Below are 17,942 nucleotides of genomic sequence, written 5' to 3'. Positions count from 1 at the left end.
ATATATATATATATATATATATATATATATATATATTCAAGAATATGGGAAAATTATGCTTGTCAAAACTTTTAATCTAAATCTATAGATTAAGATCAAAATTTTTAAGAATATAGTTTGTATGCACGCAATCAGAGCTATAGTTTAGAGGAAGAAGTTAATGGATTTTTTTCTGGCATTTTGAAAATGTCTAATTCTCCCTAAAACGAAACAATTAATTATAATTTTTCTTCGAAAAAGGGATTGTTCAAGCAATTGATTTACATAGAGTAATCTTAATGAGTAATCTTCGTAATTAGTGTAAGAGAGATTAGTAATCTTCAAACTCTCTGTTAGTTAGAGAAAAAAAAATATTGTTTGTAAAATTATAAAAGATATATTTTTTAAAGCAATCATAGCTATTTTGAAAATATTCTAGATGTTTTTGCATATAACACTTTCAGACCAAAACTAAATCTGTTTAAGGTATCCGAATGGGTCAGAAACAATTTCTTCTTTTTTTAAAGCCATAATTAAGATTTTTATTTTCTTTTTTACGAGCGGGAGTTTTAATATTATGAATATAAAATAAACAAAAAAAATTTAAATACTTTTTTTAAAATAAAGACAAATTCGAGCATAAAAATTAAAATGACATTTTATCTCGTTAACAGGTTTAAAGTCAATTGTAATGCAAAAATATCAAAATAATTTTTTTCTTCGATCAATATCATGATTCCTGTGTTTTTAAATTAAAATCTTCAATATAAATTTCAAATTTACAGTGAAATAAGACTAAGAATATTATTTAGTATTGATTATTTGAACAGAACTCTAAAATTTTTTACTTAAACCATGATTAAAATAATGAATTCATACAAATAACTCTTGTTACTTTTAGATCAAAAATTAACTTTTAGTGCAAAAAATAGCCATCATTATATAAAAGCTGTATATATATTTAAAGTTTCTAAATTAAACTTTTTTTCATAATGTATGCTAGCGCAAAAAGACTTTCTCAAAACCAACATTTTTTTCGTTTGTCAGCGAGTGGAGAAACAACTACGACTTCGATTCTAATGATTGGAGAACAAAAATTTAAAAAGGTTCAGCAAGCAATGTATATTGTTCAGTATTATTCATATGGATTAAAGTTTACATATAGACAATGAAAAAAAATTCATAATTTTCGCTGAAATAGTCGATTTTTAAAAAGGTCTTAAAATTTTCTCAAAAAATGGTTAAATAACAGTTTATTTAATTCTTATTTGATCATACAAAAACAAAACAGTCAAATAACCGTTAAGAAGTCTGCATTCAAATTGTTAACTGTGAGAGAAACCGTTTATTAACTGCTTTTACCTAATACGGTTAAACAACCAGAATTTTATGGCACCAACTTAAAACACCTATGAAGCCACTTTGTTCCGTTGCAGATGGGTTATAGTCATATATATAATCTGTCAATATCATGGCCGAAAGAACTGGGGTTTGGGTCCAAGCGTAGTCAAACACAATATTTCCTCCATTCTCTTCAGCCTATGAAGAGTTTCCAGTATTCTCCAATTCCAAATTTGTGACCCTGAACTATTAGAATACGATATTCTTACTCTTGCATAGATGGCAGCACCATAAAGATGCTAAAAATCTCCAAGGCCAAGATAAATTTCTTTTTTATGGTTTTAAAACCATCATAGTTTTAAATGGTCTCAAAACCGTATAGGTTTGTATTCATGGTTTTTTAATCATACTAGTTGCAAACGGTTACCTAGTATGGTTAAAAAACAGTAAAAGTGAAAAATGTTCCTTACCGTAAATTTTACGGTTAATTGGATTGACGAACTGATGCCGTTTATTTTACCATAATTTCAGAAAGAAAATTCTAACAGAATAAATATAACGCAGTAGGGAGTTTAAATTTTGTCTATAGATGTGAAATAACCAGAACACTACATAAGATCTTGCAAAACTGCATTTAGATAATTCATTTTCTATGAATGATATCATTACTCGAGTGAAAAATAAATTTATACTTAAAAGGTAAGAGATAAAGTAAATTACTTTGAAACAGGATATCCTCAATTCTCATACACATAATCAGAAACGGAAAAACAAACTTCCGTTTCAAAGATGATATTACTTCCGATCTTGAGCTTCCTTTTGATATTTTACCCGTTATTAAATGACCTTGCCCTTGATTGAATCGGTATGTTTGTTTACAATCATTGGATAATTCCCCATTGTCAAATTCTATTTTAATATGAGATTATAAATGTTAACTATGCGTCGTTAGTATTTCTTAATTTTAGTTAATTGAAATTTTCATCTTAATTAATCAGAGATTAATTCAATGCGTGATATAATAAAGTGCTCATTTGCTATATTTGAGTGCAGCGTGAGTATTTAATAATTTGACAAAGAATTTTCATTTACTATGTTTTTCATGTTATTTTCATTGTTTTTTTTTAATTTGCGATAATATAAGCGAAAAAAAATTTTTATACTTAGCATTATAATTTACGATTATAAAATACAGTATGAAACACTGGTGTCCCTTTCTTCGTAAAAGGTACAATCTTCCAAACACAGCTCCCTTCCAAACAATAGTTTTTCAAATTTGCACTTATTTGCAGTGATTTAGATCTATGAAAAACAGTAATTCATCACTAAAATTTCTTTAATTTATAAAATCAATTATTGATATACTTTTTAATATTGCAACAAAATTTGCTACTACTTTCTGCAGTGTCCGTTGCTCCGTGGTAAAGCAGTGGATTACGGAATCAAAAGTTGGGAATTCGAATCCCGTCTGATGCAAGTTGCTTAAAGGTGTTTTTTGTTGAAAATACATTATAATTCTTTCTCATTCCTCCGTTTATGTTAATTATTAAATTTCTAGAATTTTCGGATTCTCTAATGCTCTGTTCGAGAAATTTCGATAATTGTATATGCAATCTGAGATTTTATTCAATGGAACTAAATGCTCATGTAGCATTTAGTTCCATTGAATAAAACCTCCTAATATTCTTTCGCCGTTAGTAATTCCACAATTATCTAAAGTATGTCACCATATGAATCGAAAGAAATATCAAAATACTTTTTTTGGATTTTATACATATATTTCAGTACAAGTATGATTTCGATAATTAAGAGATTTTTCTAGTAACTATTATACTGTTTTAAATAATTAAAAATACCAAAATATATATTTTTACTTATCCTTAGTAGGTCAGAAAAAAATATACATTGGGAACACTTGTCTTATCAGTGCCAAAGAGCTAAAGGAAACGAATACACAAAACAAAAATGTGTGTAGTTTTTTTTTAAGTATTTATTCTTAACTTTAATAAGTCCTATCTAAATTAGCAAAAATCGTGATGGCTCAGGGGAAAGAGCGTTCGCATTCCAGTGAGGTGAACCGGGTTCAAATCCCAGTGATGACTGGTTGATGCGAATTCCAAATCCGGCTCGCACCAACAGTGCTGACGAAAAATATTTTCGTTGATAGACGGATCATGGGTTAGAGTCCCCTTGCCATCGGAATAACCCTGGGACAATTTCATGGTTTTCCTCTTCGTGTAACGCAAATGCGGGTGAGTTCCATCGAAAGGTCCCCCACGAAGGCAAAATTTCTCCCAGTACTTGATCCAGGGGTTCCCTTGTCTTCAGCATTATTTTCAAAATTACAAAGCTACGGAGTTGAACATTATTAGTCGTAAACCCAGAATTGGGTCGACTGCTCAACGATGGTTATAATATATCTGAATTATACTGAAGTTCAAAAACCTTCTTTCTAAACCTTTTGTTTATAATAGAGACTCCATGAATATAAATTATTTACTGGCCGATGATTCCGATATACTAACAGATTTTCTTAGTAACTATTAGGCTTTTTTTATAATTAAAAAATACCCAAATATATTTTACTGGTAGTTTGAGCGTCGGGAAAAAATATACATTAGGAACACGTGTCTTATCAGCGGCACCGAGCTAAAGGAAACCAATGCACAAAACAAATATCTATATAATTTTTTTTAAAGTATTTATTCTTAACTGTACGATTCATTTAAATTAGCCTGAAGCTCAAAAACATTAAAAACCTTTTTAAAAACCTTCTTTCTAAACCTTTGTCTTTGTTTATAATAGAGACTCCGTGCGTCTCAGTTATTTACAGGCCGATGATTCCGATAATCTAACAGATTTTTTTAATAACTATTAGACTGTTTTGTATAATTAAAAAATTACCAAAATATATTTTTACTCAAATCGGATATAACAAATTAATCGGATATTCACCAAAGCGACAATGTGATTGTGGATATTCATCGGTGAAAGTCGACATTCTTTTGATTTCTTTCATTCACGGTTACAACTACAAATAAAATCTTTCATACAATCCTTACCACAATGAGAGTTCCCACTGTTGTTCTCGTCACTGTTGTCGCCACAGTTGTTGTAGCCGTCACAAGTTAGTCCGGACCAAATGCAACGACCATTGTCACACTTGAATTCGGATGGTAAAACACAAGAGGAGTCATGACCTGCGACAAAAACAAACAAATGCTAAATCTGCAACATATTTACATTAAAATACACTAAATTTATCGCAATATTGTTGTTGTTGTTGACGTATGCCTGTTTTAGGCAGAGGTGGTGATTGTTCTTGTTTCCCAGTGGCGCCATCTATGGCCAAGAATTCGTATTAAAATATTTATTTTAAAATTAAAATTTAAAACATAAAAAAGAGTTAAAAAAAAACATCTTAAATAAGCAATTTCCGTTTTAATACTTTAAAGAAATATACGTTAAAAAAATTAGTTAAAAAAGTAAAAATGCACTCATTCCTTCAGTAGAAAGTAGATTTTCTCTCTCAAATCTAGTTTTGTTAAGGTGAGGAGATTAGGTATCTTATGTCAATAATGCTAAAACTGACTTTTTTCAATGCACCTTTTCTCATAAACTACTAATGATATCGCTTTGAAGTTTTTTGGGGATATTTGAGACTATATCAGTTGTATGCCGTGATCATGTTTTAGCGTCAACAGAAACACTTTTTGAATTGTGAAACTTTTTTGATGAAACTTTTTCTTCTTCTTCTTCAGCACGATAGCCCCTTACAAGCCTTGGCTGCCTCAATCACACGTAACCTCCAACGCCTCCTGTCCATGGTGACTTTTTTCCAGTTGTATATCTTTAATACTTATAGATCTTTAGCAGTGTCATCTAGCCATCTAGTTGGAGGTCTTCCTCCAGCCGAGATCCCGGAGGATTTTTAAAGGTGGCGATTCGAACTGCATTATTTTCTGGACCTCTCAAAATGTGGCCGAGTCATTTTAATCTATTGCTTCGGATGACCTGCACTATCTGTGGCTGTCCATAAAGTCGATATAATTCAAAGTTGTATCTGATTCGCCAACAGCCTCTTTTCCGTACTGGGCCAAAAATATTTCTAAGGATTTTCCTTTCAAAAACACCAAGAGTACGCTGAGTGTCTGAGTTTAGTGTCCATGTTTCACTTGCATAGAGCAATAAAGGTAGAATAAGAGTCTTATAAATTTTAATTTTAGTTTTTCGACTGATTAGGCTTGATCTTAATTGCTTTCTTAGTCCAAAGAAACACTTACTTGCCATTTTAATTCTGTTGTCTACTTCTGTTTTTATGCTGTTTAGGTCATTGATCATTGTTCCAAGGTATTTGAATTCATTAACCTTTGATGAAACTTTTTAAAAAATTGAAGGTTTTCAGTTCATAGTTTTTTTAAAAAAATTGTCTGTCAAAGATATGTATTAACAGTTATCACAGTGTAAAAATGTATGTGTAAAAAAGAACTGAAGCAATACCTTGTTTAGATGCAGAGAAAAGACACATTGAAAAAGGTCAGTTTTAGCATTATTTGTATATGCCCTAAAGCCTTCCCTTAAGTCTTTACGCAGTAACAATATAGAAGGGCCAAAATCTCCAAGAGTTACGAAAGAAGCAAAAAGGATTGTCATTTTAACAAATTTAAGTAACAATACAAAAGTGAAAATTGACTATCATATTGCAGGATGAAAACTGACGACACTTTGTTAAATATTAGAAGCAGATGCCAAACCGATTTCGAATGGTGGAAAAAGTCTTTTTTATAATGTGTCTAATAAACCAAAAATTAAACAGGTAGACCTAACTTGGTGCTCAATAAGTCTGTATAGAATGTAATTTATAAATAGCGCATTAAAAAATTGTAATAGGTTGTTGATTAAGATTTCGCGCTATAAATCTGAAATAAAATCATAAATTTTTTTTCGTCTTATATAGGGACCAAGCACTTTCATTTCTTTCAATTTTTTAAAAAGACAAGTACAATTTTTAGTGGTATCAGAATTCAAAACTGATAATGTAGATTAATGTAATGTAAAACGAGATTGCTTTTTTAAATAAAATTTTAAGAGGTTTTGCGACCCAAATAATTGTAATGAATTAACTAAACCAGCATTTTCGTGGTTTAAAGTGGTAGTAGCCGCTAGATTGTAAACTAGCTTCCCGTGCGGCAGTTTAAAACAAAACAACTGGTGCCAGTAAGGATTTGTGGTCGGAAAAATGAATTTCAGTAACTTGAACTGCATACCTGCCAACATTCACTCTTTTCGAGAATGGATAAACCAAGTGGTAGTAAAACAGTTCCCGAAAAACTATCTTCCTCGAAAATATATTTATATTTTAATCAGGTTGAATTTCGCTATCGTAGGGACTTGTATGCTTTCATATATTTGTTGTAATTATTTATATGTAGTGGTGGTCAAACAGATTTAAAATTATTATTATAATTCAAAAATTTTAGTGAAATAACATGAATTTCGCTAGCACTTTAAATATGAAAATAAAATCTTCCGGGAAAACCGGAAGAGTTGACTGTTATGAACTTTAAAAAATAGACTTTTAATCGATAAACCAAATTAATGACTCAATTTAAATGCTAGGCATCTCTCATTATCCCTCGAACTTGATTTCATAAGAAAAATGACAATTTGAGAGAAATAAGTTATTGTTCAAGAATACGACCCGTACACAGCATAAATATTGCAGAAACTAAAAGACTCAAAATGTTTTGGAGTCTCTGATGAATCTTCCATCTGACCTGCATTAAGTTTGTAAGCAGTGAAAACCATCCAGAATCCAACTTCTTCCTTCTTCGCTGTGCACGTCCCACACCTGGTATGGTAGTGGACAATAAGAGTTAGGCTCGTATCTGTGTGGAACATCGTTTCGTTGTTCTTGTCACAGAACTCATCACAAACTAGTCCATCACTTTCGTATCCACAATGACCTGAACAGAGTTGTTCAGACTTCGAAAAATGGCAACAGTCTCTGCACATTGGAGCTGTGGTGTTGCTGCGGGATGTTTCATTGTAAATCTAGAAAATAAAAAGAAATTATCGTTGTCGAATGTAATGAAAATAGTCTATCTTGAAATTTAACTACAAAATTCTAGGAAAGCCTATTTAATGGTATCCATTCCAAATTTTTTACTGTGAAATCTAGGGAAATGAATTCTATGATTCTATGATTTTTTCAAAATTGACAAAATTATTGATTTTGACAAAATCTATGATTTTGTCAAAATTTCCTTCGAGTTTAAGAGGCGTCGAATGTTTGTTTTTATTTATCTCATGTTAAAATACTCCAACTACAGAATTCCCGAAACTTTCCTGAGAAATTACAAAATCGATTAATTCTCTGCTACTTAAACNGGGAATAAGGAATATACACCGCCATTACATTATGATCACCCTCCACCTATAACAATGGGCTCACCCAGGTTTTCATGGTTTCTCGCCCAGAAACAATGTTTTCATGGGGCACATTAGGACCCATAATCCTCATAGAAGAATCCCTGACGTCTGTAAGCTACTTTAACATAGTTGCAGACCAGGTTCACCCATTCATGGTGACAGTTTTTCCTGTGGGGGATGGTGTTTACCAACAGGATAATGCACCATGTCATAAGGGTCGAATCGTCATGGATTGGTTTGAGGAACATTCCAGTGACTTTCAAGTCATGCCTTGGCCCCCAAATTCACTGACCTTAATCCAACAGAGCATTTGTGGTCCTACTTGGTCGTGCTGCCACGCTACCCCCTCGCAATGTGAGGGAATTGCAGGACCAGTTGGTGAGCGCTTGGTACCAGATACCTCAGACTACCTATCAGCACCTCGTGGAATCAATTCCATGGCGGGTGCTAATAGGTTTGAGGGCTAAAGGTGGTCCTACATGTTATTAGCAGGGTGGTCATAATGTAATTGTTCTTCGGTGTATGTCAATAATGCTAAAACTGACTTTTTTCAATGCACTTTTTCTAATAAACTACTAACGATATCGCTTTGAAGTCGTTTGGGGAAATTTGAGACTATATCAGTTGTATGTCGTGATAATGTTTCAGCGTCAACAGAAACACTTTTTGAGTTTTGAAAGATTTTTGATGAAACTTTGTAAAAAATTGAAAGTTTTCAGTTCATAATTTTTTTTTTTAATTGCCAGTCGAAGATATGTAGTAACAGTTATCACAGTGTAACATGCATGTGTAAATATTCTGCGAAAAAAGATCTGAAGCAATACCTTGTTTAGATACTGAGAAAAGGTACATTGAAAAAGGTCAGTTTTAGCATTATTTGAATATGCCCTACCGCCTCCCCTTAAGTCTTTAAGCAGTAACAATATAGGAGTGCCAAAATCTCTTAGAGTTAAGAAAGAAACATAAAAGATTGTCACTTTAACAAAATTTAGAAACAAATTTAAGTAACAATGCAAAACTAAAAATTGACCATCATATTTCGGGTATCATTACAGGATGAAAACTGACGACACTTTGCTAAAATTTAGAAGCAGATGCTAAACTGATTTCAAATGGAGGAAAAAGTCTTCTTATAATATGTCTAATAAAGCAAAAATTAAACAGGTAAGCCTAACTTGGTGCTCAATAAGTCTATATAAAATGTAATTTATTAATAGCACATTAAAAAAGTGTAATAGGTTGCTGATTAAGGTTTCGCACTATAAATCTGAAAATCACTTTAATTTGTTTCAATTTTTTGAAAAGACAAGTGGAATTTTTAGTGGTATTAGAATTCAAAACTGAAAATGTAGACTAATGTAATGTAAAATTAGATTGTTTTCATAAATAAATTTTTTAAAGGTTTAAGGACCCAAATAATTGTATTACATTAACTAAACCTGCAATTTCGTAGTTTAAAGTGGTATTTGCCCGGTGGAAAGCATTCAACCACTCCTGTTGAAAAACTTCAATAAAAATGCTGAATCCAATATTATTATTTTACATGAATTAGATACATAATCTTCGAAATGAAGGGAAAAATAAAATTTATACTGTTAATCATACATCAATTAATCACTAAGTTACCAATAGCAACATGAATTCAAATGCAAAATGCTACCATTAGCAATCAGAAAGCGTCAGCTGATAAAGTCAAATGATCTAGTTCAGCCTGATAGGTTAAATATCTCTGTAGAACGAAAATTTTATTTGAAACAATTTGAGCAAAACCTCCAGGAAAGACTACCTCTAGGTAACAACCTCCTCTATTAACGACCACTTTGGGGAGGCTCGGAATTTTTTCCGTAATTTTGTGTTGAAGAAAACCTTTAGAAGAGATCATAAAAATCTCTCCAAGCGATCGGGCAAACCTTTGCACCAAATGCGATAAAGGCCAAATTAGGAAACACGAAAAAATATCAAAACAAAAGATATTAACTAAAAAAATAATTAGATTAAAATGCATTCAAAATATTTGTTGTGAGGCTCTTGTTTAGAGATATCTTCTTGACGATCTCTGAAAGAGATATATAACCTCATGCTGCAGTCAGATAGCAGTTAAAACGATGCTATCAATGATTTATTTTTAAAGTTGAAAGTTAAATTAGAAAAATGCTTATTTTTTTTAAAAACTAAGCATCTCAAACAAACAAACCTCTTCTCATTTTTTAAAGCTAACTAATTTTTATGATATGGAATTAAATGTAAACATAAACATAATTGTTGTTTTATTTAAAATACACTTCTCAAAACAGTTAAGGGATATTGAAGTTGTGGGTTGGTTTTGCACCTGGAGAATTGTTTGAATGATTGATACGCTATCCACAGACATAGTAGGTTATATGAGATAAAAATTATATTTGTTTGGCAGAAAAAAATTACTTTTTATTGAGAATTTGGGTACAAAATAAAAAAAAAACAATTTGTGCACATGAGAAAAACACATAAAAAAAGGCATTTCCTTAAAAAATAGTTTTAAGAAGGGGGTATAGTTTTCCCAAACGTTGAACACCTTTGAGGCATCCAGTCAATGAGGTTGTTAATGAGGGGCTGAGATATTCTGTCCTACTCCTCCAGAAGAACTCTTTGAAGTTCTTAGAGAGTTTGTGGGGGTGTATTCTAACGTCTTCTAACAAATGCTTCGTCAATCTCCTTAAAAAGTCTCGACATTAGAGAGAAATTTGTCCTTTCTTCTCAAGAATTTCTCGATATCTGTCCAATCGGAGAACAAAATTACAAAGTTAACACTTTACCGACCGATAGTCTTCTAATTAACTTTTTTGTCACCGACGCTTACCGACTAATAAGTTATTAATAAATAAATATAATTTTGCAACAATTTCATGAAAATAAAATATTTTATTAAATTTAACTCTAGGTATCCTATAATAACAGAAAGCTAGCCGTTTCATTTGAGTACACGAGTTTATTTGAGTTTATTTGAGTACACGAAAAGCTTAGCTACTGCCAGTTACTCTAGTGCGCGAATTCCCGATCCAGCGGCATTTAATGACGTGTTTGGCATTTTCTGAAATGAAAGAATTCTTGATTCTTGACTTTTTTTTAGTTCAGTCACTAAATTTCAAAGGAAATAAATGGAGATGTATTATAATATAATATATCCCTCATATACATTATAATTGAGACTTACTACAGCCAGGAGAAAAATATTTAAAAAGAGAGAGGGGGGGATCATTAAAGGTCGCTAGATTGCAAACTAGCCACCCGTGCGACAGTTTGAAACAAAACAACTGGTGCCAGTAAGGATTTGCGGTCGGTCAAATGAATTTCAGTAACTTGAACTGTTATGAACTTTAAAACATAGACTTTTAAGCGATAAAACAAATTAAAGTGTAATGACTCAATTTTAATGCTAGGCATCTCTCATTATCTCTGGAACTTGATTTCATAAGAAAAATGACAATTTGAGAGAAATAAGTTATTGTTCAAGAATACGACCCGTACACAGCATAAATATTGCAGAAACTAAAAGACTCAAAATGTTTTGGAGTCTCTGATGAATCTTCCATCTGACCTGCATTAAGTTTGTAAGCAGTGAAAACCATCCAGAATCCAACTTCTTCCTTCTTCACTGTGCACGTCCCACACCTGGTATGGTAGTGGACAATAAGAGTTAGGCTCGTATCTGTGTGGAACATCGTCTCGTTGTTCTTGTCACAGAACTCATCACAAACTAGTCCATCACTTTCGTATCCACAATGACCTGAACAGAGTTGTTCAGACTTCGAAAAATGGCAACAGTCTCTGCACATTGGAGCTGTGGTGTTGCTGCGGGATGTTTCATTGTAAATCTAGAAAATAAAAAGAAATTATCGTTGTCGAATGTAATGAAAATAGTCTATCTTGAAATTTAACTACAAAATTCTAGGAAAGCCTATTTAATGGTATCCATTCCAAATTTTTTACTGTGAAATCTAGGGAAATGAATTCTATGATTCTATGATTTTTTCAAAATTGACAAAATTATTGATTTTGACAAAATCTATGATTTTGTCAAAATTTCCTTCGAGTTTAAGAGGCGTCGAATGTTTGTTTTTATTTATCTCATGTTAAAATACTCCAACTACAGAATTCCCGAAACTTTCCTGAGAAATTACAAAATCGATTAATTCTCTGCTACTTAAACATTACTTAGATTTTTAGCAAGGAGATCTTTACAAAAATCAGATATTTGCCACTTAAAAATTACATTAAAAAAATATTTTTTTAAAGAAAAGGGGAAGAATGAATAATTAAAAAAATTATTAACATGTATGTCCTTTCAAGCGAAACAATAAAAAGTCGTTTTTTTAATCGAGGCAGCAAATCCTTACAAAATTGACATTTTATTAAAAAAAAAAGTTACTGACGAAACACACTAAGAACTGTGAAAAATTTCCGACGTCAAGACACCATACGGCCATGTAAACCAAACCACAAAAATAAACCAATCCTGGAAAGTAAATCAAATCATGAAAGTAATCCAAACCACTAAAGTAAACCAAGCCTCGAAAGTAAACCAATCTACAAAAGTTAACCAAACCACAAAAATAAACCAAACCATCGAATTAAAACTTTCTAAAGAAAAGAAACCTACTATATCACATTTAATTGTCCTTCACAGGTTACGAAACTGAACTATATTGTCAATACTTGTTTTAACTAATACAGATTAATGGTAATGACTGATTAATTATTGCATTCAACACCTCAGCAAAGGAAATCCCACGAAAACACCAACCCATCACTAAATGACCACATCACAAAATGAAAATGAATTGGAATCTACTATTTATTGTTAACTCAACATGTTAAGATAGAGGACGCATCGAAAAAATACAGAATTTTGCAGAAATTTTACAGAACGCATAAAGAACTCAGAAAGATAGTGTGGCAATAATTGGCGAAAGTATAAAAATTGTTGCATGATTATCCATAATAGTATTAAATTTCTTAACTTAAAAAAAGTGTTGACACAAATACTATCATGCAGCAGGATACGTAAATTAAACGTAAATTTTTGAGAAATTGGAAAAATCCTTTATACATAAATTTTACGTAATATTGACGGAATGATATTACCATTGAGATAAATAGTAAAAAGCTTCGATAGATTTTAAGTAATATTAACAGAATGTATTTTACCAACTACCCTTCGGAAAGATTGCTTTCGTATATTTTTTATATTATTGACAAAACAAATTTACTATTGAATATTGGTAAGAAAATTTTTGTACATTTTACGTATAATTGTTGACGTATATTTTACCATTTAGAGTTTGGTAAAAAACTTCCGTATATTGTACTTAATAATGTCAAAATAAATTTACCATTTCATTTCGGTAAGAATACTTTTATGTGTTCTACGCAATATTGACGAAGTGAATTTACTATTTAGATTTAGTAAAAATATTCCTGCGCATTTCACGCATTATTGACAAATCAAAACTATCATTAAAATAACATGTAAAGATAACGTACTCATTCTTGACTATCATCAAGGGGTTGATAAAATATTTGCAAAATAAACGAATTTGTTAACGTATAATTTTACGTTAAATTCACGTTTAATGGATAACCATTTTTTGCTGTAATACGAAGTTTCAGTTTTATGTAAATTTTACGAATGCTTAGTAAAATTTAAAGGTGAAATATGCGTATTTTTGACGTAAAATTGATGGTTCTTTGCAACATGGGTTGATAGTTTGATAAAAGATAATTCGATATTTTGAAATAGGAAGTTTAGAATTTGCATGTAATTAAGTTCCAGCAAGTTTGAAACTCAACGCTCATCAATATTAACAGTTTATATAATTAGATCGCCTTCAAATTCGCACTATGTAATAATTTAACGTCCAGATATTACTGTGATGTGTTCTTTTATTATAACTTAATGTTCAAATATTGGGATTCAGAATGCTCAACTATTATGGTTCAATGCCCTCAAATTACATTTTAGTAATTTCATAATAGGTGTCAAATATTTGATATTACTTTACAATGAGTTAATATTATAGTTCAATTTCTAAATATAGTTTAATGCTAGAATATTGCTTGTATTTATTAATTCATAGATATAAATATATAATTCGAGGGGAAATAAAGAATGTCAAATACAAATAATTAAAGATTGAAAAACACAGAAAATTTTGCAGAAAGTTATTTCAGTTTTATCATTTATGACAAAACTAAGAAACTTAAAAGTATAAAATTGGTTATATATATATATTCGATTGGCCAAATTTGTTATTACTTTTCAATGATTTATTATTATGGTTAAATTTCTAAATAAATACAGTTTAATGTTTGCTTATTGTGATTTTTTTATTAATTCATAGATATAAATATAATTAGAGTAGAAATAAACAGTAACAAATTCAAAAGATTAAAAATTGAAAAAATGCTGAAAATTTTGCAGAAAATTATTTAATTTTCGTCATGTATCATTATAACATAACTGAGAAGCTTAGTATGACAGTGAATTAAATTTTTATGCTTTTAAACAATATTTTAAGTACTTATGTACTTAAATACTTCACAATTCTCAAAAAGCTTGTTTATTGGGTTTCGAATTGCATCGATATAGAAAAAAAAAAGACTTGAAGTAAAGAAGTAATACCTAAGGTTAATCTACACATTTCTGTATTTACAAACTCAACTTTTTATTATTTGTGTTTTTTACATGGTTACAATCTAATATATTAAACTTAACTAGTGAGCTCCGCTCCCTGTTCGCTGACGATGCCTCACCTCCTAAGATTGTTGTGCAATCTTATATATGGTTTGCTTCGCAAGCGGCGCTCGCTACTAAGTTAAACTCATTTAAAATGTGTCCTGAAATAAAATCTTAATTTAAACCAACTGTTAAAAAATTTTAAGTTAAATTCTCTCAAAAAAAAAGTTTTTTAGTAAATAATAAGCTATTGAAATAAAATAAATTAAAATTAAATAAATGATATGCAATAAAAGACCTTGCTGGAAAAAAAACAATTATTTCGCTTTTAAAAAAAATTACAATGAAAGATTCACAACTTTTTTAAAAACACAATTATAAATTTAATTAATTTGTAAATTAAAATATTAAACATCGAGCTATCACTCTAAAGCTGTCAAATGATCAAACTATTAGGAAGTTAAATTGAAATAAATGATATGCGACAGAAAAATTTGCAGAAACTAAACATTAATTATGGTTTTAGAAAACAAAATAGCATAACTTATACTCTTTTTGGCAATGAATAACATAACAATGAATAAAATTGTTATGAATGAACCTGCATATGTATAATCAAAACATAATATGGAACACTCTGTTTGTTGATATAAAGTATTCACGTTTCTTTCAATTTTTTCCAATTTATAGCTCAGTTTGTTTCCACTTTTCAATGTCCAAGCAAGATAAGTTTTATTCATAAATTTGTAAACATGTGCGTTTACGCTTTCATGCTTATGACAGCTCACACACTAGATATTTCAATTCTTTAATTCCAACACAAAAAATAAACGATTCTTTGTCGCCGCGAAAGAGAAATATATGGAGATGTCTAAGCTGAGATCACCTCATTTACGTGTTCGCCGGCAATCTATCAATGATTAATCAATTAGATAGTAGCCAATAGTAATATGGTAATATAAATCATCCAGTAAGAATAATGCAAACAACCAGTTGCCATTCACAACCATGAAATTATGACAATTGATTGATTTATTCAAATTAAGGATAGGGGAGAGTGGGGTCAATTGTAACATTTTTTACTTAACTATTTAACTATTTTTAACTAACAAAAAATCCAATATATTATTATTAATTGACAGACGAGTAAAGTAGACTATCCTCTACTAGAAAAAAAAATAAATACCTTATTTTAAATGTTATTATATTAGTTATTAACAATTTTTGACAGTCGTGCACTTGTTACAATTGTCCCCACTTACGGGGTCAATTGTAACAGTTCATAAATTCAACTAAAACATAGTTAATTATGCATATTATCATTGTTGTGATATATTTTTTATTGATCAAAATAGTAGTGATATTTTAGGAGTAAAAATAATAATGAGCAGAGACCTAAAGGGCTAAACTTATAACTTTAAGGGGTTAAAAATTTTAATTTATGCTGTGAAAAGTGACAAATTAAGTAATGCACATGTAACATAATATAAATAATATAGGAAACTATTGGTGGTTCTTAAAGAGTTAAGTAATGGTTTGTAAACATAAGATTATTTATTTTCAGCTGTTACAATCGTCCCTTTACTTATTGTTACAATCGTTCCCAAGATGTCCTTTCAGTTTTATTTGTTAAAAACAATGCTAGTTAATTAACAAAACTAATCTTTTTTTTGAAATGCTAATTAAGGTGTCTACTTACATATTCGGTTAATATTTTTTTTTTGTTTAAACAAAATTACTTTGTTACAATATAATATTCTAACCAAAAAAAGTACTTACGTAGCGTGAAAATATCTTTGTGATGTAACTCTTTCAAAAGTACATAAAAATGGTTGCCAGCAGGGGTGGTAGCTTTATTAAATACACCTTGTGCGCCACCTAGGAACCAAATCTAGAACCCGACGCTCGAAATTTTTGTTCTGTTACAATCGTACCCTGTAACAATTGACCCCACTCTCCCCTTTAGTTTAAGCTCTGACTTGGACATTTCTATAAATAGTTCAAGATTTTAAATTGTGTAATTTGTGGTTGAATAAGATATAATAATAGATAATCCATCGCTAAAATGCTAGCTTCTGAAGTCTATCTTTTAGTTTTACACTAAATAAAAGCTGTATACTTAAACATATCGTATTTAAATTAGTATGATATATGTTTTAGTGAACTCTTATTTTCTGAACAAATTTTTAAAAATCAGAATAAAGGAATAAAATTTTGATTTTTTTTTTCATACTGAAACGTTAATAAATTTCACAGTAAAAGCTATAAAAACATGATTAAATTTTACAGCTTTCTTTAAGAAAAAGAAAGATTTTAGGAACAAGAAACTAATATGAAATGCATCTCAAAATAAATCTCGGAAGGAATAATCTTTAGAATCCCTTAAGGATTAGAGGTGTTGAATTTGCTTAAATTAACTAAGACTTGATCAAAAAATTTAATAGTGGAAAATCTTTAAAGTAAATTTAAATTAAATTCGGAAAAAGTAAAAGATTCACTAAAAATGGACATTTTAAAAGCACAGGATATTTTTATCTTGTTATTTTTTTACTTCAGATATTTCGTTCCACCTTCGCATATACTTCGTGATACAATAAAATCTTAATTTAATGAAAGATTCTTTTTCAATATCTCGTCTCACTAATTAGATTTGTGCATTCTCCATTTCCCAAAATTCAGTCTTTCCTCTCATTTTTCTCATGAAAGTCTTAGTTCCGCTTAAAACCTAATTTGAAAGTAAAAAATTTAAACATAAATTTTTCGCGTGAGCTATAATTTTTTGTCCGTTGATATTCATTTGATATTCCTTTCGCAACATTCCATTTTATGTTTGATCGAAATTCGAGATTTTTTCTTATTTCAATAAGATACATCATTGCATTGTAAAAATTGGTATGGCATTCTCGATGCAGTTTTATTAGAATATTAATGGGGAAAAAAATAATAATAGTGATGAATAATGTGAAATTTACAGTCTTAAGCAAGAAATGAATATTTTTTTTAGAATAAGTATACTTAATCAGACATTTTTAAAACTGAAATGATTTAAATAGTTTTTATTTTAAAAACTCATTTTACCTCTCTAGTTTTTCATAAAAGTGTTAATTTTCTAAACGTATAGAATTATTTTGTGCCTTAAAAATAACTCTTGGGATCTAAATATTTAAAAAATGGATTTCTTCGACTGCAAAAAAAAATGCAATTTTTTTTATTTCTCTTAATGAAGTTATAATTAAATACGATTATATATATCCAAGTCTTATCTTTTTAAAGTGTTTTAACACAATACCAGAGAAAATCGCTTTCATACATATTAAATAAAGCTTTCGTTGGTGTTTATTCTTTGAATTTCTTTCAACGCTTTTCATTTTTAAATTATCTAATTTAAAATTAAGCAACCAATCTACCCATATCCTATTAAAATAAAAGATATTTAAAAAATTATATATATATATATATATACACACACACACACACA

At 29.9% G+C, this 17,942-nt stretch overlaps 1 protein-coding gene across 1 annotated transcript in view; it reads right to left on the bottom strand.

The window, feature by feature from the left end:
• The window catches only part of LOC107456991 (low-density lipoprotein receptor-related protein 12-like), a 62,198-nt gene that overhangs the window by 9,970 nt on the left and 34,286 nt on the right, over positions 1–17,942 (bottom strand). The window contains exons 3-4 of the mRNA XM_043047851.2: positions 7,098–7,374; positions 4,383–4,520 (exon numbers count right to left, since the gene is read on the bottom strand). Of these exons, the coding sequence (XP_042903785.2) occupies positions 4,383–4,520; positions 7,098–7,374 (415 nt within the window). The remainder of the gene's footprint in view (positions 1–4,382; positions 4,521–7,097; positions 7,375–17,942) is intronic.

This window comes from Parasteatoda tepidariorum, chromosome 8 (genome assembly GCF_043381705.1).
Source record: "Parasteatoda tepidariorum isolate YZ-2023 chromosome 8, CAS_Ptep_4.0, whole genome shotgun sequence".
Classification (NCBI taxonomy): domain Eukaryota; kingdom Metazoa; phylum Arthropoda; class Arachnida; order Araneae; family Theridiidae; genus Parasteatoda; species Parasteatoda tepidariorum.
Note: the sequence above shows the minus strand (reverse complement) of the source record. Positions and strands in the feature narration are given on the sequence as shown.